We start from the raw sequence: 26,337 nt of genomic DNA on the forward strand, positions 1-26,337 counted from the left end.
TTCGATTTTTATTGATGAGCGGCTTTATCTGTTGAAGATATAAAATTATGGTGGGTGCTCATTGCTTTATATTTACTTAATTGTTTAGTATAATTGAGTAACGAGCCTTGTTTTTCCCTCTTAATTTTGACAGAAAAGTTATTCCTGTGATGGTAATTATGGCCTTTATTGGATGTTTGGTAGTAGTATCCCATGCCTGATTCTGTCTAAATCCTAGTTGGTGTTTTTGTAGGAGGGGTCAGCCTGTGGTTGAGTTCATTTTTGCTGCCACTGAAGAGGCAGTTTTTGTGCACGTTGTAATATCTGCAAAGTTTGTGAAGTTCTCACCTTTTTTAATTTACTGGTCATAGTGTTATAGCATGTAACTATCCTTGTGACTGACATTTATACAGGATATATATGGAAAATTGATTTGCACTTTGTCCACTTGTTTCAGGCATATTCGGGCACTTTCTGGTTGCGACGTAGAAAGGACATTAAAGCGTTCTTCTAGTTGTTCTGTTGATAGGCTTCCAGGTTAGTCACTGTATATTGCTTAGTTGATATTTCCAATTTTGTCTTGCGTGCAAGATTCTGAGCATGTGGAATGATTATGAGAGGGATAGCAACGGGGTGGGGTGGCGCAAGGCGTGAGCCTGATCGAAGGCGTGTGTATATAATAATGCATATTTAAACATATATTATTATATATATTCATAATCAAGCAGTAATTGCAGTTAATGTAAATTGTGAAACATAAATTTTTGAACTTTGTCAAATATTTCATAAGGTTAAAAAATACGATATATGATATAGAACCTTTTAATTTACTAGTCATCAAGTAAAAAAGAAAATGATATGAATAAATGATTAAAAATACAAGGCGCGCCCTTTTTTAAGCCTGGAGCCTACTAAAAAGTGTGAGTCTCAGGGCTTTATGTAAGCCTGATTGAAGGGGCTTGGCCCGTAGTAGGTTGAGGCGCTCTAGCTGAGTCTTGACGAGCTTGGGGCTTTTTTGGAGCCTAGGCGCGCCTTTAACAACACTATCACCAACCATTTGTTACTCTGCTGAAAAATAATTAAAAGTTCTAAACTCACACAATTCAGGCGCATAAAATCTAAAAAAATTATGCACAAACTCTTGTTGGATTCAATAAGAATATTTTTTTTTTTTTTTTTTTTTTTCTCCCTTAGTTGATACTCACACATTCCCCCTCAAGGAATTGTTTGCACCTAAGAGGAGTCAAACAGTCTCGAACCTTAGACCTGATGCTTCCTGAGGCACCAGGGCTAAGTGACTTACCCACTTGAGCCAACCCTTTGGTTGGATTCACTAAGATAAACAAATATAGGGCAACTCTAAGTTAAGGTTATGTTTCAAAAAGTTGTGAAGATGAGTTTTAACATGTAGATCTACAAATTTGTAGTGAAATTTTAAGAAATCTAGAGAAGAGAAGGCAAGAGAAAACTAGAGAAAAAAGTGGTCTCTTACTAGAGTGAGAACTTCGCTGATTGTGGGAGAAGAAGAGGGCTTCACCGGAGTACAAGACGGAGCTAGCAGATTTTGTCTATGCCGTTGAGAGTAATTTTCATCTAGGCCACTGAAAAGTTTGCCGTTCGCGGTACTGATCGGAGATGCCTAGATGGGTCACGACAAGAAGTGGCTAGATGGTCACAATGAGAAGCACTCATCGGAGATATGTAGACGATGATAACCACTAATAAGACAGATGGAGACGGCAAGAACCACTGATAGCTCAATGAGGGTTTCTTGCGACTGAACTAGTTAAGGAAACGAGGCATATGAAATGTTTTAGGGTTTTGTTAATCTACATATATTTTACGGTATTTTTGTATATAATATAAATTATAAGGTTAAAATGATAAATTCACAATATAAATGGGGCAGGGCGACCTCCTTCCTTCCTCGCCCTGCACCTGCATGGGTTTTCACTACTAAAACCTGTCCCTGCCCAAAATGCTTAAATGGTCCCTCGAATTGTTTTAAACGGATGGGCAGGGTGTTTTGCTATCCCTATACGAGAGCATGCCAACTAAGACTTCTATTGAGTCTGCATGTACAATATGAATAAATATTTTTTGCCTGCCTAAATTGATGGAATATACATTAAATAGTCAGGTCTATTCTTTGTGTGCTAGCACAAAATAAATGGATGTTGGAAATGAAGTTTTTCAATAAAAATTGGAGAAGGAAGAAGGGGAGTAATATGACATATTTGCATTCATTCCCTACCTCCACGTCGTTGTTCCATGTTGCCTATGGTTGCATTCACTCACTCAAGCCCATCATTGCCCACCTATGTCCTAGCTTTTGTTGATAAAATATTCAAATGCTGGTTAAAAATGACTTCTTTTACAGCTTGTATGGTAGGGAGGAAAAGTACATTAGGGAAACAGAGAACATAAAGGAGGGATGAAAAGCTTTCCTTCTATGTTACATGGGCTTGGATATGTGTTGGGCACGCCCGATGAATCAAATTCCAAATAGAAGGATGCGAGGATTCTGCTAAATATTCATATTGTTTATTATTATTCTTTTATATATAAAGTTAAATAATGTGATTATTTATTTATTTATTTATAACATAAATGCTCTGAGTATGCATTTGAGTTGTTTTGAAGTAACAATATAATAGAATTGAATTATTGAATATACTTTTTAGGCGCATATCCAACCAAATGCGTGAGATGCATATTCCATACCCTTGTCCTTTTGTCATGCGTCCCAGACGGGATTTCACGTACTTTTGAAGAGTCCAACAAACGAAGAGCCTAATAGGGCCCCTAATCGCTTAATATGTTCAAAAAATCAACTATCTCCTCCAAGGATATACAATTTCTCCCAACCACCCAAAAGAAATGAGAACTAAGGATAGAAGATTTCAGCACCCCAATAGGAGTCTCCTAACCGTCAAAGGATTTCCTATTGCTTTCTCTCCATAAGCCCCACGAAAGACACACGGGTGCCACCCGCCAAAAGGCATGGGCTTGAGAACCCACTATACAACCTCGCCAAGCCTCAATCAAACCTAATGGAGTCCGAGGCATAACTCAGTGAACCCCGAACATAGACAAAATCAAAAGGTGATCAACCGTCTCTTTATCTCCCTAACACATACAATAGAAAATAAAAATATAAAAAGTTATATATATTTTTTTTTCCTCAGCTTTCGCTAGGGGTACTTATTTCATACTTCTACCTTTGGTTCTTTCCATTTTTCCATACCAAAAAGAGCATCAATGCACAAATTGGAGAAGGAAAAAGGGAAAGTATGATGACAGATTTACTTAAGACTCCCTACCGTCACCTTTATCTTGCACATTGCCGCTGGTTGCATTCACTTGCATATGAAGCCCTTCCCTGAACCACTTATGTCTCCACTTTCATAGATTTGAACCATTCTCCCTCTAATTTAGTCTCCTTGAAACTATTTTGGGAATGTTTTCTCTCACATAAATATTTGAAACTCTCTTCTTGACTGTTCAAACACATCACAAAGATGAAAGAATATGGCTTGGTAAGTTCTTTGACTAAATTGTGCACTATTGATATAGGAAGAAAACTTGCCAAAAATCTCTATCTCCAGTGTACTTGAAGGTGATATGTAGATGGGCGACCACAGGCACAATGCTTCTTAGTAGAGATGCGGTCTGAGCCTACTGCTCCTTCTGGTCACCGAAATTCTTACATTCCGGTGAAATCCTCTGTTACCGTTGATTTTTCTTCCTTTTTCGCTTGTGTTTGCTTATGGATTCTCTGGATAGTCAAGGATTGTCGTTTCTTGAGGTCGCAAGGCTTCCTCGTTTGGATCTAAAAGTGGATGTGGAATGTGATTTTACAAAGAGAGGGCCTGTTCTTAGGGTGGATAGCCACTACACTAACAGTTTTGAATCCATGCTCAAGTCTTGTCTTGTTGGGCGATTTGACACAAAAGTCAAATCTATGTATGAAATTGAGTAGTGGGCTTCAAAGACATGGAAAATCTCGTGTGGGGTTAGGGTTTCTGCTCTGGCAGATGGGTTGCTTTTGTTTAGATTCCCATCGGTTTTGGAAGCTTAGAAGGTTTTGAAGAGGGGTCAGAAAGTCTGGGGCAAAGCACGGTTGTTTATTGATTTGTGGTGTTTTCACTTTCCAGGCCGGGTGCTTTGGGTTGAGAAAGAAGACCTTGCACTGACGAGTTATTCTGTATGGTTTTCCTCTACATTGTTGGTGTCAGAAGCTGAAGCTGTTTGTTGCCTTTGGTGATCTTTGTGGAGGGTTTTGGGATGTTGAGGCTTATGAATTGAGTGATACGGAGAGAATCATCTTTACTGTGCGCGAAGGAGGTGAGATCCCAGAGTTTATCACCGTGGAAGACAGGTGGTGGGCTTTCAGAATTTCGTTGACTGAAGAGATTTGCCTTTCTCTTGTACCGATTTCTAATTCTTATGGTGGGAGTGATAAGAGGAGACCCCAAGTGACTTCGGATAGGAAGACTTGAGTGTTTGGATGGCCTGAAGGTGGTCTTGGTGCTTCGCCGAAGGAACAGATTGGTGATTGTCTTGGTGGTCTAACCCAAGGACAGGGATGTAGGGGGATACATGCGCCAAAGGGGAGAGGGGTGAGCAGAGTTAGGTGTGATACATGTGGTTGGTCTTTATGCGCCTCCCGTTGTCTGTGCAAGACAACTGTTGGTGCACGTGCTTTTGCATCTGAGCGTGTGGGTCATTTGAATTCTGATAAGGATGGGCCTGGATTTGGGCCACATTACGGGTGTCATGGACTAAATGATAAATCCAAGTCCAAGTCTGTTGGGCCATCCTCCTTAGCAGGTTCGCACCAGGCCAAGCCCAACTCAATTGGGTTAAGATCGTCGATTGGGCTACCTCATTCTAAGCCCACATCCAGGTTGGGTATGTCAAAAGGGGATAGGGTGGTGGTTTGGGGCCCGAATAAGGGGCTTGTTTCTATTAAGGGGAAGTAGTCCATCCCACTGGTTGATAAGGAATCTAGCTTATTTCAGCATGCCCAATCCATAGCTTCATCTTCTTCGCATATCAGAGCTCCGTTTGTCGGTGGCTATCTATGGTCTAGGGTGGAGAAAGATAAATGGGTAAAGGTGAGTGATGTTTTTCATGGTGATGGGTTGCCAACTAAGAGTTTCCGTCACGACGAGTGCTACAAAAATCTGATGTCCGGGAACAGATTTGGTTCGTTGTTTATCGGAAGTTGCAATGATGTTTCTGATGATAGGGGTTCGTCGGATTGTCAAAGGAATTCATTTACGAAACAACACCCTGGCAAATGATGGACTAAGACGCAAAAACAAAAATGGATGGCTCACAAGGACGAGGACAAAGATCTCGAACCTGGTATGTATCTTGTTTCCCATTCTTGGAGTTCTCTCTGCTCCTTCTTCTACTCCTTCTTTTGGGGTGTTGAGGAGTGAGAGAGAGAGAGAGAGAGAGAGAGGGGGGGGGGGGGGGGGGGGGGTTAGTGAAGTCTCGGTTGCTTTCACCTGTGGTGGAGGTGGGGTCTGGATGAGGTGTTTGACTCGGATTCGAATGAATGTGGGTTTGTTGGGCTGTCAGAAAGGGATGGGATGGCCAGTGTTGATCTTTTTGGGCTATCAGAAAGGGATTTGATGGCTAGTGTGGATTGTTGTACTAATTTGGATTTCTTGGGGAATGATGGGTTCCTTTCTGACTAATCTTCATTGGCTCAGCCTTCTTCGGATGGGGAGGAGCTGGATTGGATTTTCGAGCAGGGTTGAAGGTTTGGGTGGTTCTAGGATGGATGAAGACAGAATGTTGAGATCATAGATGGACCCTTTGACTGGGGTCTCCGAAAGGATGGTAGTTTGTGTTAGGAAGGATCTTCGATTTACCCTTAGCGATGAGGCAGTTGCTCTGTTGGTTTTGGAACTGATGAAACATAGGACTTTGTCTGTGAATCATAATGTGAGTCCGAACACTCAGGTTGATGGAATGGAAGGTGGGGAGGACAGTGTTGTTGATTGTATTTTGTGTGTAGGGGAGGAGGAGGAGATGGAGGACAGGGTAGGAGAGGTGTTGAGGGATAAGCAGAGTGGGGCTTTTGACATGATTGTGTGGGCTGAAGAGGGACATCCAAATTTAGGGGTGGTGGAGCCTTTGACTGTTGTGAGACCGGAAGGCTTAGAGACTGATGATGTTAGACAGGATCGTGTTGATGTTGGTAACAAGTGGGTGAATGATCACATTGTTGTTGTGTGAATAGTTGGGTGTTTCCTTCAATGGTAATCGGAACCACGCATTGGCAATACTACATGCAACGATGGAGGGGAGAGAAGGGGAGATGAAGAAGAAGTCTAGGGGAGAGAGGGGTTTGAAGGAAGAGGACTGCCCCCCCCCCCCCCCCCCCCCCCCCCCCGGAAAGGGGAGAGGGAGTTGAGAAATCTTTTCTCTGAAGCGAATTATGATTTTAATGATGGAGGGGTAGTAGGGTGAGTTGTGGGGTGTTGGGGGGGGAGGGGGGGGGGGTTGATGGATACTGTTTCCTCATGAAGCTACGACTCATTTCGTGGAATGTCTGGGGCCTTAATGTCCCGGACAAGAGGAAGGTTGTGAAGTTGGCAGTGAGAAAATGGGGTGCTCATGTGGTTTGCTTGCAAGAAACGAAGATTGCTTTGATGACGGATAAGGCGGTTTGGAGTCTTTGGGGCAGTAGGTTTGTTGAATGGGAGGTGTTGGATTCTTTAGGGGCTTTTGGAGGTATCCTTATCACATGGGATAGGAGATGGATGGCAAGGGTGGAGGTGTGGAGAGGGAGAAATTTTTTTTTTTGTTAAGTCAAAAATATACCCAAATTCGTGGAGAGGGAGATTCTCCTTCTCACGTGCCTTTGTGAGGGAGGAGGATGGTTTTAAATTGGCATTATCCGACGTTTATGGGCTGCTGGAGGATAATGAGAGAGTTGTGATGTGGGAAGAGCTTGGTGCTGGAAAGACATGTGGTCTTTTCCTTGGTGTGTTGCCGAGGATTTCAATGTGGTTAGGTCGCCATCTAAGAGGTCTATACGTGGTAGATGGTCTTCAACTATGTTACAGTTTTCGAAGTTCATTGACGGACATTATCTTATTGATCTTCCTTTAGAGGGCGCTGCTTTTACTTGGTCCAGCGGGATGGACTCGCCCACTTTTTCCTGCTTGGATAGATTCTTGATCTCTGGTGAATGAGAGGAGAAGCTCCCGGATGTGGTTTAGGTTGCTTTGGCTAGGGTGACTTCTGATCATATTCCGTTGGTTTTGGATTGTGGAGGTTTGAGGCCTCAGTGTACTCCTTTCAGATTTGAGAATATATGGCATTTTCAAGGAAAAGTGCGGGGTTGGTGGGAGGAAGCCTCGGTGGTGGGTACTCAGAGCTTCACTTCTGTTGGTAAGCTTCGTTTTCTTAAGACGGAGCTTAAAAGATAGAATAAGGAGGTTTTTGGGAACTTGGAGTGGAGAAAAAATAGGAGGTTTTTTGGGAACTTCGGTTTCTTTCACAGACTTGGCAATGCTCACAGAAGGGGCAATCACATTGGGAGGATTCGAGTGGACGGAATGGAGTTGTGTACGGAGGAGGGGGTGTGTAGGGGATAGCTTCTTTTTACTAGAGGCTTTACAATGGAGACCCCATCTTAATGGCCTTCATTTTGACTCAATTTCTATAATTGATAGGGATGGTTTGGAAAATTTCTTTTTAGAGGAGGAGGTGTTGAGGGCGCTGAAGAGTTGCAACGGTGATAAGGCTCCGGGTCCAGATGGATTTACTATGAGATTTTTGTTGGAAAGCTGGGAGGTGGCGAGACATGTGGTGATGGGTACCTTTTATGAGTTTCATTCTAATAGGAGGTTCGAAAAGTCGTTGAATGCATTTTTCATTGCTCTCATCCCTAAGAAAGGAGTTGTGTTCGATGTTCAAGACTTTAGACCAATAAGTTTGTTGGGTTGCATTTATAAGCTTATTAAAGTTCTCACCTTGAGATTGAGGGAGGTTCTGGACGGTGTCATCTCAGAGTCTCAAAATGCATTTATTGGGCAAGCAGATTCTGATTTCCGCTCTCATTGCTAGCACATGTGTGGATTTTAGGTTAAGGAGAGGTGTTCTAGGAGTTCTGTGCAAGCTTGACATTGAGAAAGCATATGATCGTGTTAGTTGGAATTTCCAATTATTTCTTCTGGGGAGGATGGGTTTTGGGGAGAGATGGAGGAAGTGGATCGAGACTTGTATTTATTTTGTTAGATTCTCTGTACTGGTGAATGGGTCCCCATTTGGCTTTTTTGTAAGCTCTCGAGGTTTGAGACAAGGGGATCCCCATTCTCCCTTTTTATTTATTATTGTTATGGAGGCCCATAGCATATTGATGAGCAGGGCAGTGGATTTGGGTTTTATCAGGGGATTCAGGATGGGCCCGGATTCAGGGCAGATGGATATCTCTCATTTACTTTTTGTGGACGATACTTTAGTTGAGATGTCCCAACTCAGATATTTAAGGAATGTGCTGGTCTTTTTTCAGGCAGTGTCAGGGTTGAAAGTTAATGTGGGTAAAAGTGTGCTTGTTCCTGTGGGGGAGGAGGTTCAGGAGGTGACTTAGCTTGCTACAGTTCTAAGATGTGGTTCCTTTCTGATTGTTTATCTGGGGTTGCCTTTGGGTGCTTCGGCCAGGAGGGTGGATGTTTGGGATTTAGTGATTCAGCGGTTCGAGAATAGATTAGTTGGATTGAAGAAGCAATAGCTCTCGAAGGGTGGGAAAGTCACTCTTATGAAGGGCACCTTGTCTGGTCTCCTAACTTACTTCCTATCCCTCTTTTAGATCTCGTGTTCTATTGCTGAAAGACTTGAGAATCTCCAATGGAATTTTCTCTGGGTGGTTGGGGTGAGGAGTTCAAGTACTATCTTGTCACGTGGGATCATGTTTGCAGGCCTCTTCAGATGGGCGGTCTTGGTATTAGGAGGTTGATCCCCTTTAATAGGGGGCTCCTTGGGAAGTGTTTATGGAGATTTGGTTGTGAGAGACATCGATTATGGAGGAGGGTTATAGCGTGTCGTTTTGGGGAGGAGAGAGGGGGTTGGTCTTCCTGGCCGGTTAGATTTGCTGTTGGCGTGGGAGTGTGGAAGTTTATTCGAAAGGGCTTGGGTTAAGATTCTTACTCTGGACAATTTGAGAAAGAGAAGACAGATCACAGTGAACCAGTGTTGCATGTGTAAAAATGATGGAGAGTCCGTGGATCACCTTCTTTTGCATTGTTCAGTGGCTTATGATTGTTGGAGTCTTATTTTTGGTCTCTTTGGCATCCATTGGGTTATGCCTTGGTCTTCAAGGGAGTTGATTGATGTTTGGAGGGGCCAGAGGGTGGGGGGCCATGCTCATGTCTATTGGAGGGTGACCTCCCTTTATGTTTGGTGGAGCATTTGGAAAGAGCGAAAAAAAGGTTTTTTGATGGGGAGGAAACCTCTATTGGGGCGCTGAAATTTTCTATTATTAGTTCTCTTTTTAGTTGGATGAAGGGGAGAAATTGCATATCTTTAGATGAGATTGTGGACTTTTTGGGTTCTTTGGGTCCATAGGGTTTTATTTTGGTTTGGTTCCTTGTATTTCTATTGGGATGCGTTCCCCTTTTGAATGCTTTCTAATTCATTTTATTTATCAAAAAAAAAAAAAAAAAAATTACAAAGAACAAAAAAGGAAAAAAAAAAAAAAAAAGGACAATGTTAGTGTGTGCTTTTATGTTCTAACTCTTAGGTTATTCTTGTATTTTTTTTTTTTTTTCCTTTTCCAGTTATTATGTTCGATTAACACAGAAAATTTGAGTCAACTATTCTTTCTCTCCATCTCTCTAATTATAATTTGCTTGGGTTTTGGTACCCACAGCACATACTTTACGTGTTTCTCAGCATGCAAGGAGTTATTTGACTAATAATTTCCTTAGATTGTGTTTTTAGAAAAGCATTGTTGTAATATAATGTTATTCATGTGTTGGACTAATAATTTTTTTGGCAAGAAACAAGTCCATGAAATGAGAATGTGGAGTGGGATGTTGGGTCTTATTTGTAGTTATTAGTAGTGAGATGATATTGCTAGAAATTGTTAAGAGTTGGAGGAATCATCAACTGAGAGAAGGCGAGGCTCATTGGACACTAATGAGTTTTCGAATGAGTGATATTGTTCAAGTTGAACAAGGGAAGGCTTAGATGATAATCAGGTTAAGTTTTTGAGAGGAGATGATTCCTACAATCTAATAGAATATATGGTTTTAGTTTAGATGGCTAGAAAGGATATTTACTGCCAGCCAAAGTAGGCGAGATAGATTATGTTGTTGCTGTTCTTGGAGTTATAGTAGTCACTTGGGTGGGTTCTTAAGGATCTCCCTGGTTAGGTCGATTGAAGTGTCATATGTGTTGAACCCCGCCTAGGAAACATCAGTAGAGTACTTGTAACGTCCAAATCACTAATATATACATTGAGAAGGGGGACACACGCAAACACACACAATTGATCCTTATGGGAAATCCTTATATATATAATCGTTATGAACTTGGTGCACTTAAAATTTTTCAACTTGTTATGTGTTTTATGCGGTAATCTTAAATCTTGTATTGCAACAAATTGAATTGATTAGGTTTTTGCCCCTTCGCCCCTTGTAAGAAGTAAATACTACATTACTACATGTACAGATCATGATACTATGATTAAAAACTTTTGTTGTGCAAGCTTTCCTTGTCTTGGCAGCTGTAGTGAATTCGTTCTCTGTTGTATGTTTCTGTAGTAATAGTCTCACCTCATGGAATGCGTGGTAGGCTTTCAGGATGTTGTCCTGGTGACCTTGTGAGGCAAGCGTATCTCAGGTATCTGAAGGACAGACAAATTACTCTGAGATTTTTTTGACAAGTTAAATTACTCATATTTAATCTTAATGCTTGTACTCTCGCCCTTACCTACTTTGACATGCTTGAACAGTTCTGGCAAGTATAGTACTTCCAATGGAATCGTTGGCCTACCGAACCGTATTTCTCAAGGTTCTGGTTGCCAGTTGAGGGGTCAAAATTGCTATATTGAAGTTACACTTGGCTACCCTAGTTCCGAAAATAGCAAGGCACTGCAACTTGGCTCGAATTCGAATAAGAATTTTGTCAAGCATCATATTGCTGAATCCCCTGCAGTGCCAAGAGGGGTTCAGAAGGGATCGTCAGATCTGCTTTCAGTTTGTGAAAAAGCATTTATTTATCCAGCTGAGGCAGTGCTTGTCCCAGTCCTGCATACGTCATTTGCTAGATCTTCTTTGAAAAGGTATATTATATTATTCTATGTTAATTATTTTTGCAAATTATGCCAAATATATACAGCAACGACAACGACCAAACCTTTTCCCAATTAGTTCGGGTTGGCTACATGAATCCCATGTTTCTGTTCCGCTCTATTTAAGGCCATAGCCTCAGTCAATCCTCATACGATCATATCTTTCTTTACTAACTCTACTGACGTTAACTTTGGTCTTCCTCTTCCCCTATTATTGCCCTCAATGTGGACTATGTCACTTATTCTAACCAGTGCACTTAAGGTTTTCCTTGCACATGTCTGAACCATCTTAACCTATTTTCTATCATTTTATCTCCAATTGGTGCTACTCCGACCATCTCCCGAATGTGATCATTACTAATTCTATCCTTTTCATTCTTATTGCACATCTATCTCAAACACAAATATTGCACATCGATCTCAACATTTGTGTTTATGCCAAACTCACTTTATGCCAATGTTGTTTCCTAGCTGCCCAACATTCGGTACCATAAAGTATGACTGGTCTAATAGTTGTTCTATAGAACTCCACTTTCAATCTTAAGTGACTATGCCTATCATACAATATACTAGATGCAGTTGCCCATTTAACCCACCCTGCCTTGATTCTGTGATTAACGTCATCTCCAATTTCTCCCTCATTATGAATAATTGAGCCTAAATAATGAAAATGTTCACTTTTTTTTTTTTTTTTTAATCTCTTGATTCTCAATCCTCAGAACATCCTCATTTGTGTTTCTAGATTTACTAAAGTTACACTTCATATATGTAGTTTTATTTCGGCTTATCTTAAACTTAAACCCATTTAGTTCTAAAGCTTCTCCCAAACCTCCAATATGGCATTAACCCCTTCTCTAGTCACGTCAACTAAAACAATATCATCGGCAAATAACATACAGCATGGAATTTCATCTTGGACGTGTCTTGTCAGCTCATTCATAACCAAGGCAAAAAGGCATGGACTTAATGCTGACACTAGTGTAAGCCTACAGTAATTAGGAATTCACTTGCTCTCCTACAGGCATTCTAACTATGGCCACACAGCCATCGTACATGTCCTTTATTGTTTCAATTTCTCCCTTTGTGACTCCTTTCTTTTCTGAAACCCTCAATATTAGGTCTCTAGGTAACCCTATCATAGGCTTTCTCCAAAGCAATAAAAAGCTTACGGAGACGCCACTTTTTTCTTGGCAATAACCGGTTAAGTAACTTCTGTCAAGTCCTGAACCTTGGTTTTGGATATGACCTCTGTGTAACTTTTCCATCTGACCAGCTGGATATTTGATATGTAAACCAGCAAATTAAATAATCTGATGCTTTTAGTACCCTAAGGTGAAAAAGCCTTTTCTTGTGTGTGAAACAATGCTTTTATCTTATGTGAACTTACAGTGATTGATCAACTTGCAGATTCTGGCTACAAAATTGGATAGGGCCATCCTTTTCTGCTTCATCCTTCTATATGCATTGGTTAGTTCCAGTTATCTGTCAGTGTTCTTTCATGGACCATTAATCTTTCCTTCTCTTACTTGCATGTCGAAGTTATATTATATATCAGTTACGTGAGGTGATCCTAAAATGTCATGTTTACTTCTCTCGTAATATTTTTGTTTTCAGCAGTGCTGGTGAGATAGATTTTGTGGATGGATCTTGGATTGAATCAAATGAAATTCGCGTTCAAAATGATAATCACAGTAGTAGCAATAGTAATAGTAGTAGCATCAGCAGCATAAGTAGCACGTCTAGTGATAGTGATTACAAGATGACCACCGGAGGTGGCGATCTGGAAGCAGATGTTGATTCTTTGGATTGCAGACACTCTGGTCTATCTTCTAATGATCAGTTGCAGAATGATGGTCCCAAATCGGTACTTTAATTTGTTTACATTAAAAGAGGAGCTTGTGGTATTTTATTTATTCAAACACTGATTCTTATTTGTTGTCATATATATGTCAAGATTTCCTAACTTGTGTTCTATGATAAATTTGATCTTTGATCATTTAAATGCTTTGGGCGTATGACGCTAGTAACTCTATAATGTTCTACGCTTTTGAGGTGTTAGTTTTGAGTTTGTTCTTTTTCTTTTTTTGGCTAGGACTGAGTTTGTTCTTTTAATTAAGAAGAAACGTGTTTCTTGATTTGTGGTCACTTTTTCTTTACCATTTGATATTCTTCATATTCAATTTATGCATGGATCTTGTACATTTATTTCCAAGGATTCCGATCCAGTGTTAACTGTTCTCTGTTTAGGATTTTCAAAAATGCTTTTCATTTTAGGTTACAGAGGGAGAAAATAATTTTTATCTTAAATGATTGAAGTTCTGAGCAATGATGACTAGCTAGGGTGTTTGGGTTTTCATGTGGAAATATTGAAGAATTCCATTTACTTTTTTTCAGAAATGCAGGTTTTCTCTGTAATGAACTACGAATCAGTTTCTTGAAATGTTAAGGAGATCGAATTGTCTCATCTACAATTGGGATTTAAGAGTGCTGTAAATTAGTTGGACTTAGTTTTAGCTCATTGGACTTCAGATGAGAATGAGTATTGAAATGCTGGGAGAAGGGTGCTTTTTTTGACCTTGCTACATCAGTTTCAGTACTCGTGGCACTTGCAGTCACCAGAGATTCAGAAAGGGAATTTAATTGTCATATTTTGTGCAGCATATTGTTCATTGCTAATTTATGCATTCTGCTTTGCATTGTACCAGGCACATCACATTTTATGTCCAAGTAGGTTATTTTGCGGTTCAGTACTCAAAGTTAGCTTAGTAGTTCTCTCTCTCTCTCTCTCTTGCCCCCTATCGTCGTTCTCATTTCTCTCACGTTAAAAATTTGATGCATTTGTGCTAAATTTATATTTTTAGTCTGCTATATTTTGAGCGATTGTGATTGAAAGGCTACATATTCACTCCCCTCTAGGTCGGTTTCTTTATCAATAATCCTACTGGGTTTTCTACTCTGCAACCCTTTACATCATCTATTTTATATGGTCCATCCTTGCTTTTTTCATTATTATTATTATTATTATTATTATTATTACTATTTTGATTAGTACAATACACACACTCATGTCCCTAGTGGGAGTTGATCACTTGTATCTCCGCCTGGAGTTGTAGGAGAAAATACTCAAGCTAACTGCTGATTATTTTATATTTAATGCTTAGTGGTTTTTAATTACGTTGTGAATATGCTTGCTTTGGTTTTGAGGCAGAACGTAAAAGATGTTGATCTGAGTAGTTAGTTATGATATTTTACATGGTTAAAAGCAACATATATTATGAATGAGATACCTTCCTGAATATTTTAACGGTTGTTCTAAACAAGAATATTTCTTGTGGGCATGCTATTAATACTTGATGGTGATATTTAATAATGGGGATGTCATTACAATCTTTGCAGGGTTCTAAGCGTCCTCGAACAGGGATGACAGAATCTTTTAGCCAGTTGGGTACAGTTTCAAATGCTCCTATGCAAGATGCATGCAAATCTGATTATGTCTCCATTGAAGTTAACAATTCAGCCATTACGGCAGTTGCAAATGAGGTAGGATCTCATTGGGATTGGGATGATGATGACAGAGGTGCGGGCATGGATATTGAAGCACTTCTTTCTGAGTTTGGAGATTTTGGTGACTTCTTCGAAAATGATGCTTTGCCTTTTGGGGAGGTAATATATATTGTTCAAAAATGCAATGATGACATAGTGCAATTATTTAATAATTGTATATAGTATCGTGGTTTTGAATTCCAATTTTTTGGTGTTATTTCCTGAAGTCAACCGACCATGATAACACACACAAAATATCTAGTAGTTGGGTTGTGTGACCCTAAGGTCGTGTTATGTCATGTACTACTGGTGAATTGAATTTACTGCATTGTCTTAATACGACTGAAACAACATTATATTTTCTTACCTTTGTTGGAACACACAAATTACAGTTTTTATTAAATAACTTGGTGGGCCATGCTGAAACAACCATAAGGGCGAACAGTGGTCCTTTTTCAATTTATTACTGAGGAAACCTTACATGGTTTGAACCTTGGAATTGAGGTCTTCTTTGCCAAGTCAATGGCCCTCGAGGCATGATCTAAATCCAATTATTCACATCTATATATACATTTACACATATATATATTCTGCTAGAACTTATTACGCTTTGGTTTCTGTGGCTTCCCCCCTCCCTCCCTAGATAACATGATTAAAGTACTTCAATTTGAAACTAATCATGACCCATCATTTGCTGAAGCCCCCTGGAACAGCAGAGTCGCAGGCTCTTATGTTTTCTGTGCCGGATTGTGGAGATGTTGGTAGCAGTCCTTGTACTGGGATAATGGATGTTTCAGATCATATGCTTCTGACTGGAGGTTTTCCTTCCTTTGAGAGTTTGAATCCACTCCTTTCAGTAGCCACAGAGGAGTCTCTTAGCAAAAATCAAGAATTCACAAAGAATGCTGTCTCTTCTGTCCCAGTAAACTCCACTCCCGCATCTTCTATGGGAGAATTTGTCCATTTAATGAAAGCTGAAGCATTAATGACATTTGCTCTGGAATATGGGGCTGTTGAAACTACCACAAGTGAGTTCTCATCATTGATTTTTAGAAGTCCATATATTCCTAAAAATCGAAAAGCGGAGAGTGCAAATTCAAGCCCGACAAATTATGTATATTGTGCAACACCACCTTCATCTCCTTGCTTTGATGGATCTGATGAGAAGCCTGGTGTGGCTGCAAGTCTGAAATCATGTCCAGGGAGGCGTGATGCAAGCACCATTATCCACTCAAAGAAATATTATACTAATGTTGAAAGTGGGAAAGAGCAAAATGATAAAAGAATATTTACTAGTAAAAACAGTGTTTCTTCATGTGAGGGAGCGACACCAACTCCGTTCTCTGGTTTCAATTCTACAAATGCTGTTAAATCTATCCAGAGGAAAATGACTGAAGGCACCTTTGGATTGGAGCATTTTATCATCTCTACGAAAACAGTGCTTGCAACCGAAGTTGAATGCGTTATGTTCCAAGCTTTTATGTGCAGGATTCGACATACATTGCTATCTTCTGTCTGCCCTCCATCTGTCGGTTTGAGTAGGTTGAGTGGAAGTACTGTTTTAACTCAGCTGCATGGTGACCCGAGTACCACGACTGACAATATTTCGAGCAAGTATGAGATGAGGAAGAAAGAATCCATACCAGTTAGGATAGCTGGAGATATTGATGGAGGAATGCTAGATGGGTCCTTTAGTGCACCTGTTGGTGTTTGGCGTTCTGTCGGAGTTTCTAAAGGTGGAAAACTTACTTCTTTACCTAGTACAGAAATTTGCCCATCCTTGCCGCATAATTCATTCAATGAGGAAGGTATGCTTTCTTATGGGCAGAGGCAACCACTTCAGGAGTTTCTTGATGGCATGACATTACTTGTCCAGCAAGCTACTTCATTTGTTGATTTGGCACTAGATGCTGATTGTGGCGATGGTCCTTTTGGTTGGCTTGCATTACTAGAGCAATGGAGACGTGGATTTTCTTGTGGACCTTCTATGGTCCATGCAGGTTGTGGGGGAAGTTTGGCTTCTTGTCATTCACTAGACATTGCTGGTGTGGAGCTGGTGGATCCACTTTCAGCTGATGTAAGCTTCTTTTATACATAAATAGGGTACTTGTTATGTGTTCCTTCCCTCTTCACTCCCCATATCTTTCTTACTAATGCTTGTTTTTCTTTTGCGGTGAAATGTTGAATTAGGGAGATGAGTACTTGTGCTAAATCAAGTCAATGTTGATCTAGTCACATTTCACTATTAAAGCACTTAAATTACTACCTCTCACAAGTATCTCCAACAGCCCTACTATGAAAGATGGAAAATGCCTCCCTAACAATACATCTTAATGAAAAATAAAAAAATTGTTCTTTACCATGTACTTATATTAAAAACTCCTTTGAAGAGGATCTTTGTCTAGGCAGGATTCAACAGAAATCAATCACTCCTAAGCATTGAGTTGGACACGTCCTTGATGTGTCCAATATTATAATTAAGTTAATTGAAATTTAAAAAACATGTGAGAATACTTTCCTCTCCATCCCCCAAAACCTTAGGGATTTGTTAGATAAAAAATAGTGGAAAGTAAAGAATGGAAAGTTTTTAACCTTTTAGGAGTTTGGATAAATTTAAATGAAATTTTTGAGGGAATTTGATTTTCCATAATCACACAATTTTTTGTTTTTTTTTTGGTTTTGTTTTCCTGGGAAAGTTACGTGAACTTACAATCATGCCCTTTCCTTTTATATCTCTAAAAAATATATCTTTGCTCTTAACTTTTTATAAGAATGGTATAATGATTCGTATCTCTCTATGAATGTCCTAAAACAATATTTAAGGCCCCTCTCGGAAAATGGAAGGCTATTTGGAGATCCAAGGCCTCTCTCAAAGCGGGTTTTTTTTTTTTTTTTTGCTTGGACTTGGTGTTGGGGAAGATCGTAACCCAGGATAACATAAGAAGGAGAAGACAGGTAGTGGTCAATTGGCGGTACATGTGTAAGAGAGATCTAGGGATTGCTGGGTCTTACTTTTGAGTTTGTTTGGTGTTCAATGGGTTATGCCCAGATCCCCCAGAATTTTGATTGAGGCTTCGCAAGGATGTATAGTGGGGGCCTAAGTCCGTGATTTTTGGAGGGTTACGCCTCTTTCCATTTGGCGGTGCTTATGGCTTGAAAGAAATAGGAATTCTTTCGAAGGAAAGGAGACTTCTATGGGGGAGTCAAAGTTCTCTATCATTAACACTCTTTTTGTTGGCTTTTAGGGAGATATTGTAAATTCATGGAGGAGATAGTTGATCTTTTGGACTCTATGAGAGTTTAGAGGCCCTATTAGGCCTTGTCTATCTTCCAAGGGATGCGTTCCCATTTTGAACGCTTCTTTTATGCAATCTTTAGTTATAAAAAAAAAAAGAAAAAAAGAAAAAAAATAAAAAAGACTATTTAGGTAAAAGATAATATTTTCTTGTATGCTTCTGAAGATGCAAGAAATTCATTCTTCTTTCTCTCTCTTGAATTCTTACACTTCAATAGAATCAAAATCCCCCTTCTTATCCACCCGTAATGGTTTATTTATAGACCATTACAAATATTCTCACTAACTGATTATATTGGGCCTCTATTCAAGGGTTTTCTTCCTTTTGGGCCTGACCTTCCAATGGGCTTGATCTTCCTCAGTGGATCCTCCAAGCTTGGCCCATTCCGTGGTGCTTTTGCATGGGCCATACTTCAATTGTTCGACCCGATCTCATGCCAGCGAGCTATAACCGGCCCATGCCACTTACTGCATCCTCAACTGCCCCCATAATTACTCCCTATTGATTAGGGGGTAATTATTAGAGGCTGCTAATCATGACCTGACGGCTCGAGAAGATCGCGTGGGAGAATGGACGATTAGCTTTGGGGGTCGGCGTTTCGAGATTCAAAAAACTCTTCGCTTTCCTGACTCTTCGGCCCTCGGGCCCACCTTGTCTTTATAAGCCTCATAGATGTTCCATCGATTCTCTTTACCGTCTCCATCTCACTTTCTGGTGTTTTGACTTTGGACATTCTTCCTCTGTCCACCGTGACTCCATCTGTTACTACTGCTGAAGATAACCCTCAGCGGAATGATTCTTCTAACGCTATTGAGGGTAGGACTCAATAGAACGATTCTGTCATTCACCTCGACTCTCCTCCTCGTGAGGATGGTGATACCAACAATAATGAGGAGACCGTCCAGCACCATCAAGAAGCTGACGAGGCAAACGATTCTGAGTTAGAACCTTTTTGATGTATTGACTTTCCTTCTTTTGTATTTTTACCATCTGTATACCTCATCGTTTTTGTAACTCTTTAAACTTTATTATTAATGAGATGGCCGACTTCTTTTCAAACTCTTTCTGTAAATTCTTTGTTTTAACGATCTGATCTAGTTCTTCCCTATATGTCAGTGGTTGGCTTTCAGCTAATTTTTTGACGTTCGGCTTATAGTGCCAGCTGCCACTTCTTTTGCTGAGTGGTTGGCGCTCGGGTAGAACGCCGCTTGCCACTTTCATTCTTTTATTTCTTTTGGCAAGTTTTTGGCGTTCGGCTCATAGTGTCAGCTGCCACTTACTTTGCTTAGGTGCCTGGCACTCGGCTAGAATGCCACTTGCCACTTGGCCTTTTATTTCCTAGCAAGTGTTTGGCGTTCGGCTCATAGTGCCAGCTGCCACTTACTTTGCTTAGGTGCCTGGCGCTCGGCTAGAATGCCACTTGCCACTTGGCTTTGCTATTTTTACTTACTCAACCTCTTAATGAGGAATATTATTTTTATAAATCTCAGAAACTTGTACATTTGCCTGTATTCAATTGAAAATGAACAAAATTCAATATTGAAATTCAACTTTTTATTGATAATACCTCTTCAGAGAAGTAGCATTCCAAGGCTTGTTAACCAGCCTTTCGGCCATGGTCTCTAAGGTATATGCCCCCTTTCCTATGGCTTCTGCAATTCTGTATGGATCTTCCTATGGTGGCATCATCTTTTTGACTATCCCCACCTTCTTTTTCAGAACCAGATCACCCGGTCTAAAGTCTCTGTGCTTTACTTTTTTGTTATGGCTATTTGCAAGCGTCTGCTGGTAGGATGCGAGCCTTACCGCCGCTGCATATCTTTTTTCCTCCAACAAATTGAGGTTAAACCTCAACATACTGTCATTATGCTCTCGGTTCCATGCCAAGCTTCGAACAGTTGGAGCCAAGTGCTCAACTGGTATAACTGCCTCGGTACCATACGCCATGGTGAATGGGTTTTCTCCGGTCGGTCGCCTTGGGGTCGTTCTGTAAGCCCATAGGACGTTCGGCAGTTCATCTAACCATTTTCCTTTCTTTTCTTCAAGCTTCTTCTTGATACAAGCAAAGATTGTTCTATTTGTGATTTCCGCCTGTCCATTGGCCTGGGGGTGACTTACTGCCGCCAGCTTTTGATTAACTCCATATTCCTCCAACAACCCTCTTACTTGCTTACTGTCAAGGTTGGTCCATTATCCATGACGATTGACCTCGGAACACCAAACCGGCAAATAATATTACTCCAAATGAATCGTCTCACATGAGCTTGAGTAACGCTCGGGTATGGCTCTGCTTTCACCCACTTAGTAAAGTAATTTGTAGCTAGCAGCACATACTTGTTCTGAGCTCTTGCAGTTGGTAGAGGACCAACCACATCTATCCCCCACTGTGCGAAAGGCCATGGTGTGGCCATTACGTGCAAGTCCTCAGGTGGTTGGTGAATCAGTGGTCCGAACCTTTGGCACTTATCGCACCTTCTGGACAATTCTTCCGCATCTCGCGACATGTTTGGCCAAAAGCTAAAGATCTCCCCCCTGAGTGGTTTCCACATACACCTTCATGAATAGCTCGTAGTATCTGCCGAGCCTCTGTGGGGGTGACGCACTTTAAGTACGGTCCGGAAAAAGATCTTCTGTACAACTGGTTATGCACTACGGCGTACTTCGTAGCATTCGATTTGATTTTCCTAGCCTCATCTCTTTGCTCAGGCAGAGCACCATTCCGGATGTAAGTTATGATCGGATCAATCCAACTTGGCTCATATGGAATAACATTCACTTGCTAAGGATCTGAGCCCGAAGGTTCTTCGAAAATGGATGGCTGGTTTAATATTCCTACTGGAATCACCCTTGCCAATGTTTCTCCCGAACCCGAGGCACTACATGCTAGCCGATCGGCATCCTCGTTATGCTCCCTCGGAATTTGAATGAATTCAATTTTTTCAAAGTTTTTGGCCTCCCGCATAACAGCAGAATGATATGCTTCTATCATTTAATCCTTGGTTTCATACTCGCCATTCACCTGCCGAACGATTAATTGCGAGTTACTAAAAACAGTCAAATTCCTGACCTTCAGCTCCTTGGCAAGCTTAATTCCTGCCAGCAATGCTTCATACTCCGCCTCATTGTTCGTGGGTCCGAATTCAAGCCGAAGCGCTTGACTTGAGGATGTACCTTCTGGCGTCTGCAGTTTGATCCCAATGCCTGCACCCATCTGATTTGAGGATCCATCGACAAAGAGTTTCCATAAGCAACCACGAAAGTCTTCCTCCATGTCCTCTGAATCACATTCTAGTAAAAAATCTGCCACCGCTTGCCCTTTGACTGCTGTTCTGGGTTCGTATATGATATCAAATGAGCTTAACTCTATGGCCCACTTCGTCATTCTTCCTGAGGGATCTGGTTTGTGCAGGGTTATTCTGATAGGGAAAGTGGTTAGAACGATGATAGGATGGGATTCAAAATAATGCCTGAGCTTTCTTTTCACATGCACTAGCGAGAGTATCACCCGCTCTGCCTTTGAATAACGTCTTTCGGCCTCAGTCATTGTCTTGCTAACGTAGAACACTGGATATTGCTTCCCTTCTGCATAGCGGATCAAAACACCACTTGTCGCGATGCTGGATACTCCGAGATATAAAAATAGCTTTTTGCCTGGTTTTGGAGCTGACAGGACCGGAAGGTTTTACATATACTTTTTCAGAGCAGTTAACGCTAGGCGCTGTTCATCCCCCCAAACTTGCCTGCCGTGGCTTCGTATTGTGTCAAAAAATGGTTTGCAGCGATCTGACAATTTGGAAATGAACCGGCTCAGTGCAGCGATCCGTCCCGTAAGTGTTTGCACTTCTTTGACTGTCGTCGGCTGGGCATTCTTAGTCAGAGCTTCTGCTTGGGCAGGGCTTGCCTCGATGCCTCTGAGATTAACCACGTGCCCCAGGAATTGGCCAGAACTTACACCGAATGAGCACTTGGTTGGGTTGAGCTTCATTCCATATTGCCTCAACACATCAAATACGTCTTGTAGATGTTTCACATGGTCAACTTTCTTCTTACTTTTTACCACCATGTCATCAATGTAAGCTTCCACTGTCTTCCCTATTTGTCCCTTAAAATTTTTGCTAATAAGTCTTTGGTAAGTTGTTCCGGCGTTTTTCAGTCCGAATGGCATGACTTTGTAGCAATACGTCCCGCGTTCAGTAACGAAAGAAGTTTTTTCTTCATCAGCAGGGTCCATGGGGATCTGATTATAACCTGAATAAGCATCTAAAAAGGTCAAACGTTCATATCCAGTAGTTGCATCCACCATTTGATCAATCTTTGGCAGCGGGAAGCTATCCTTCAGGCAGGCTTTGTTTAAATTGGTGAAATCAATGCACACTCGCCATTTCCCATTTTTCTTCTGCACAACGACAACATTTGATAACCAGTCAGGGTAGTACACTTCTCTTACAAACCTCGCATTAAGCAGCTTGTCAACCTCCTCGGCAATGATCCGGTTGCGCTCGAGAGCAAACCGTCGCTGCTTCTGCTTTACAGGTTTTGCATTGGGATTAACGTTCAAGGAGTGACAAGATACAGAAGGATCGATCCCTGGCATGTCTAGATGACTCCATGCAAACACATCTGCGTTTTGAGACAAGAAATTAACTAACTCCTGCTTCTCCTCCTCAGCGAGTCGTTCCCCCACTCTGGTTGTTCGTTCCCGGTCGGAACTGATCGATCTGCACATCAACCAGGGGTTCTTCAGTCAAGTCCATTGGCTCCTCCTCCCCATTCTGCTTGGAGGGAGGCTCCTGTAATTGCTATCTCGGATTTGCTGAACGAATGGGAGCTTTCCCCTTTCCGGCATGTTTCAGCGTTACTGAATAACATTCTTTAGCTGCAATCTGGTCCCCATGAATGTCAATCACTTTGGTCCCGTCTGGCCCCAGGCATCTCATTACCTGATGCAGAGTGGAAGGAACACCTTGAACTCTGTGGATCCACCCTTTGCCCATCAGAAGATTGTAAGAGGGATAAATTTCAACAACCACAAAGGTTTCCATCAGAACCCTCTCGGCAGCATGTACCGCTACCTCCACCGTACCGACGGGCTCCACTCGTTTTCCATCAAACCCTAGTAGAGGATTCCCGGTGGATTTCAGCCGATCCCGTTTGATCTCGAGCCGATCAAATGTGTCCCTTGGCATGATGTTCGCACTACTTCCAGAATCAATCAGAACTCTGTGCACCAAGCATTTGGCCACTGTCAAACTTACGACCAACGGGTTCTTATGAGGGATCTGAACATGCAATAGATCTGTTCCGTCAAACTTTATCTGCATTGATGCGCTCTGTTGGTGCAGAGTGTTTACACTGCCTATCCTTCTCTTCATCTGTGCCTGGCGAAGGCGTGTTCGAAGCAGTTCATCTGACTCTTCAGCAGGCTCAGGCCGACCGTGAATTGCATTGATTATTCGAACTGGTTGCGTGTTGTGAGAATTCGACTTCTGATTCCTCTTCACGTGCTCCATTGGTCGGTTCTGTTCCACCGCTGGGCCTTGAATATAACTTGCGAACTCCCCTCTGGCTATCAGCATCTCTACGTGTCTCCTTAGGTTCCTGCATTCGTTAGTCTGATGGCCAAAGCCAGAATGAAATGCACAGTGCTTAGACTGATCCCTCTGTTTGAGGGGTTGTCTGATTGGTAAAGGAGGTTGGAACTTATCTTAATTTTCTTGGTACAGTCTTGCTAAGGTAACTTTCAATGAAGTAACCAGCTCTTCCTCTCTGGGTCTCTTCTCAGATTTCCACGAGGAGCGCTGCGGCTGAACCTGTTTTTGCCTGATCTTTGCTTTGGTCTTTTCTTCCGTGGATATGACAGATGTCTTCTGAGCATTTGTCGTCTCTTCTTCTTCCAATTGTACAAATCTATCGGCTCTTTCATTAAGTTCATCCATAGTTTTCGGCGTGTTCACCACCAAGCTTGTGTGGAATGGGGTGCCACGGGTCATGGCCAGTATAAATGCTTGAACTGCCATTGAAGGGTGACATTCAATCACCATGCTCTTGGTAAGGTTAAACCTGGTTAGGAAAGCCTGGAGACGCTCATCAGCATGCTGCTTCATTGTGAATAGGCTCGAAATATCCTTCGCTGGACGCTTATTTGCATAATATTGACTTATGACCGATCACACAAGCTTCGGAAACTATCCACTGAGCCCCTCGGCAGGTTCTTGAACCAATTTAGAGCTGGTCCAGCTAGACTCGTAGGAAAGCACTTGCACATCAAAGAGTCATTCTCAGTGTTCAGAGCCATTTTCAACTGGACGTGATACACATGATCGATCGGATCGGTTGTTCCGTCGAACAGAATGAAAACGGGCATGGAAAATTTCCTCGGACTCGGAGCATTCAGAATCTCATCGGTGAACGGTGAATCAACCGTTTGAGCTGCTGAACGGAGTGCTTCATTTTCCCTCTGGAACCCCGCGGTTGCTCTCTGGTCTACAGACCTCCTCTCTGAGTCGTGTTAGTCGAACGTCGTCATGGAAGGCCGATAAGTCGGATCGAATGATCTATCCTCAACAAAGTCTCTGCGCCATGGAGGTAGCTTTGTGACGATCCAACTCTATTGCTTCACCTCGGCTGAGCGTTTCTTGATGTGGATCAAAAGTCATTGCTTCGTTTCGCCTGATCTGCTCACGCCGTGGATCCACGTGAGTCGATCCTTCATGATCATCAATACGACGAAGATTTGGCGGCAAACCGTCTCGCCGGATTTCCTCGCGGTGAGGATCTATCAGATTGTTTCCGACCTCCTCGCCGTGATGTGCCGCGCCGTGATGTGCCGCTTCGGTACGTGCACCTTCTTCTCCTACCGGGAGCGGTCGCGGAATTACTGGAGCTTCTTGACGCTGCATTTCAGTCCTTAGATCCGCATTTTCTCTCCGGAGAGCTTCGATCATGCTCATCAACTCATCAAGTTTCACCTGCTGGACGTTCTCTACCGTATTGGAGTTCTCACCCCCTATCATGATTCCGGATCGAAGCAAAGGCATGAATTACGAACTCCGAAACAGATTTGAGCGTCACCGATGCAAATTCCATTAGATCTGGGCTTAACTTCACCGAATCGTGGTCACCGTTTGCTAGATCTGAACTTTTCTAGCTTTGAACTCACCGGATCTGACTGCAATTGTGCAAATCACAGTTGTGTCATTCCGAAGCAAATGCCTCAGAATCCACAATAAGCAAGAATTCTCTCTGAACAAACTACAATCTCACTGATCTGGATTCAACTTCCAGAAATCAAACTGTGTGCTCACAAACTTGATTGAACTAACATGGTACTGATCAGGCTCGAATCGATCTTCTTCGTCGTTCCCACAGACGGCGCCAATTGAAGATGCAAGAAATTCATTCTTCTTTCTCTCTCTAGAATTCTTACACTTCAATAGAATCAAAATCTCCCTTCTTATCCACCCGTAATGGTCTATTTATAGACCATTACAAATATTCTCACTAACTGATTACATTGGGCCTCTATTCAAGGGTTTTCTTCCTTTTGGGCCTGACTTTCCAATGGGCTTGATCTTCCTCAATGGATCCTCCAAGCTTGGCCCATTCCGTGGTGCTTTTGCATGGGCCATACTTCAATTGTTCGACCCGATCCCATGCCAGCGAGCTATAACCGGCACATGCCACTTACTGCATCCTCAGCTTCATGCTATCCAAACCATGAAATGACATTTTTACACAACTTTCTTGAAATTTTTTATTCTAATCAGTTGGATTTTCATTTCATTCACTTCACTTTTTTTATACCTAAATTCACTTCCTTTTTTTTATACCTAAATTGACTTTCTTTTTTTTTTTATACCTAAATTCACTTCTTTTTTTTATACCTAAATTCACTTCCTTATACTTTCACTTTCCACTATTAGTTTATACCTAGCCAAACGGAACCTAGGAGTAGAGCATTGAATAGGGGAGGGGGATTCAGGTATTCGCTTGATTATGTAACACATTTATTTTCAACAATTATGCTGCTGGTCAAATTTGTTTATGCTTCTTATGTTTAAACTTCTAAGAGTCAACGTTGTTTGGGTAATTTAAAGATTGCTGTACGTGGGTTGTGTTAGTGGTCCATGGGAAGTCATGTGATTGGATCTTTGTATGTGGTTCCTGGAAATTTACGTTGTGTCAAAGTTTAGAGTTTCT

At 41.6% G+C, this 26,337-nt stretch overlaps 1 protein-coding gene across 5 annotated transcripts in view; it reads left to right on the plus strand.

Annotated features, from left to right (window-relative positions):
- The window catches only part of LOC132273552 (mediator of RNA polymerase II transcription subunit 13), a 72,409-nt gene that overhangs the window by 18,546 nt on the left and 27,526 nt on the right, over window positions 1-26,337 (plus strand). For 2 of the 5 annotated variants that reach the window (XM_059774515.1, XM_059774514.1), the window contains exons 9-16: window positions 233-310; window positions 437-516; window positions 10,770-10,848; window positions 10,961-11,290; window positions 12,707-12,766; window positions 12,914-13,163; window positions 14,696-14,962; window positions 15,543-16,919. In XM_059774515.1, coding sequence (XP_059630498.1) covers window positions 233-310; window positions 437-516; window positions 10,770-10,848; window positions 10,961-11,290; window positions 12,707-12,766; window positions 12,914-13,163; window positions 14,696-14,962; window positions 15,543-16,919 — 2,521 coding nt within the window. The remainder of the gene's footprint in view (window positions 1-232; window positions 311-436; window positions 517-10,769; window positions 10,849-10,960; window positions 11,291-12,706; window positions 12,767-12,913; window positions 13,164-14,695; window positions 14,963-15,542; window positions 16,920-26,337) is intronic. The other 3 variants (XM_059774516.1, XM_059774517.1, XM_059774518.1) reach the window with 3 other exon arrangements.

This window comes from Cornus florida, unplaced genomic scaffold (genome assembly GCF_030987335.1).
Source record: "Cornus florida cultivar Cherokee Brave unplaced genomic scaffold, ASM3098733v1 CherokeeBrave_3.0.0_Hap2_Chr09, whole genome shotgun sequence".
In the NCBI taxonomy this organism is placed as follows: Eukaryota; Viridiplantae; Streptophyta; class Magnoliopsida; order Cornales; family Cornaceae; genus Cornus; species Cornus florida.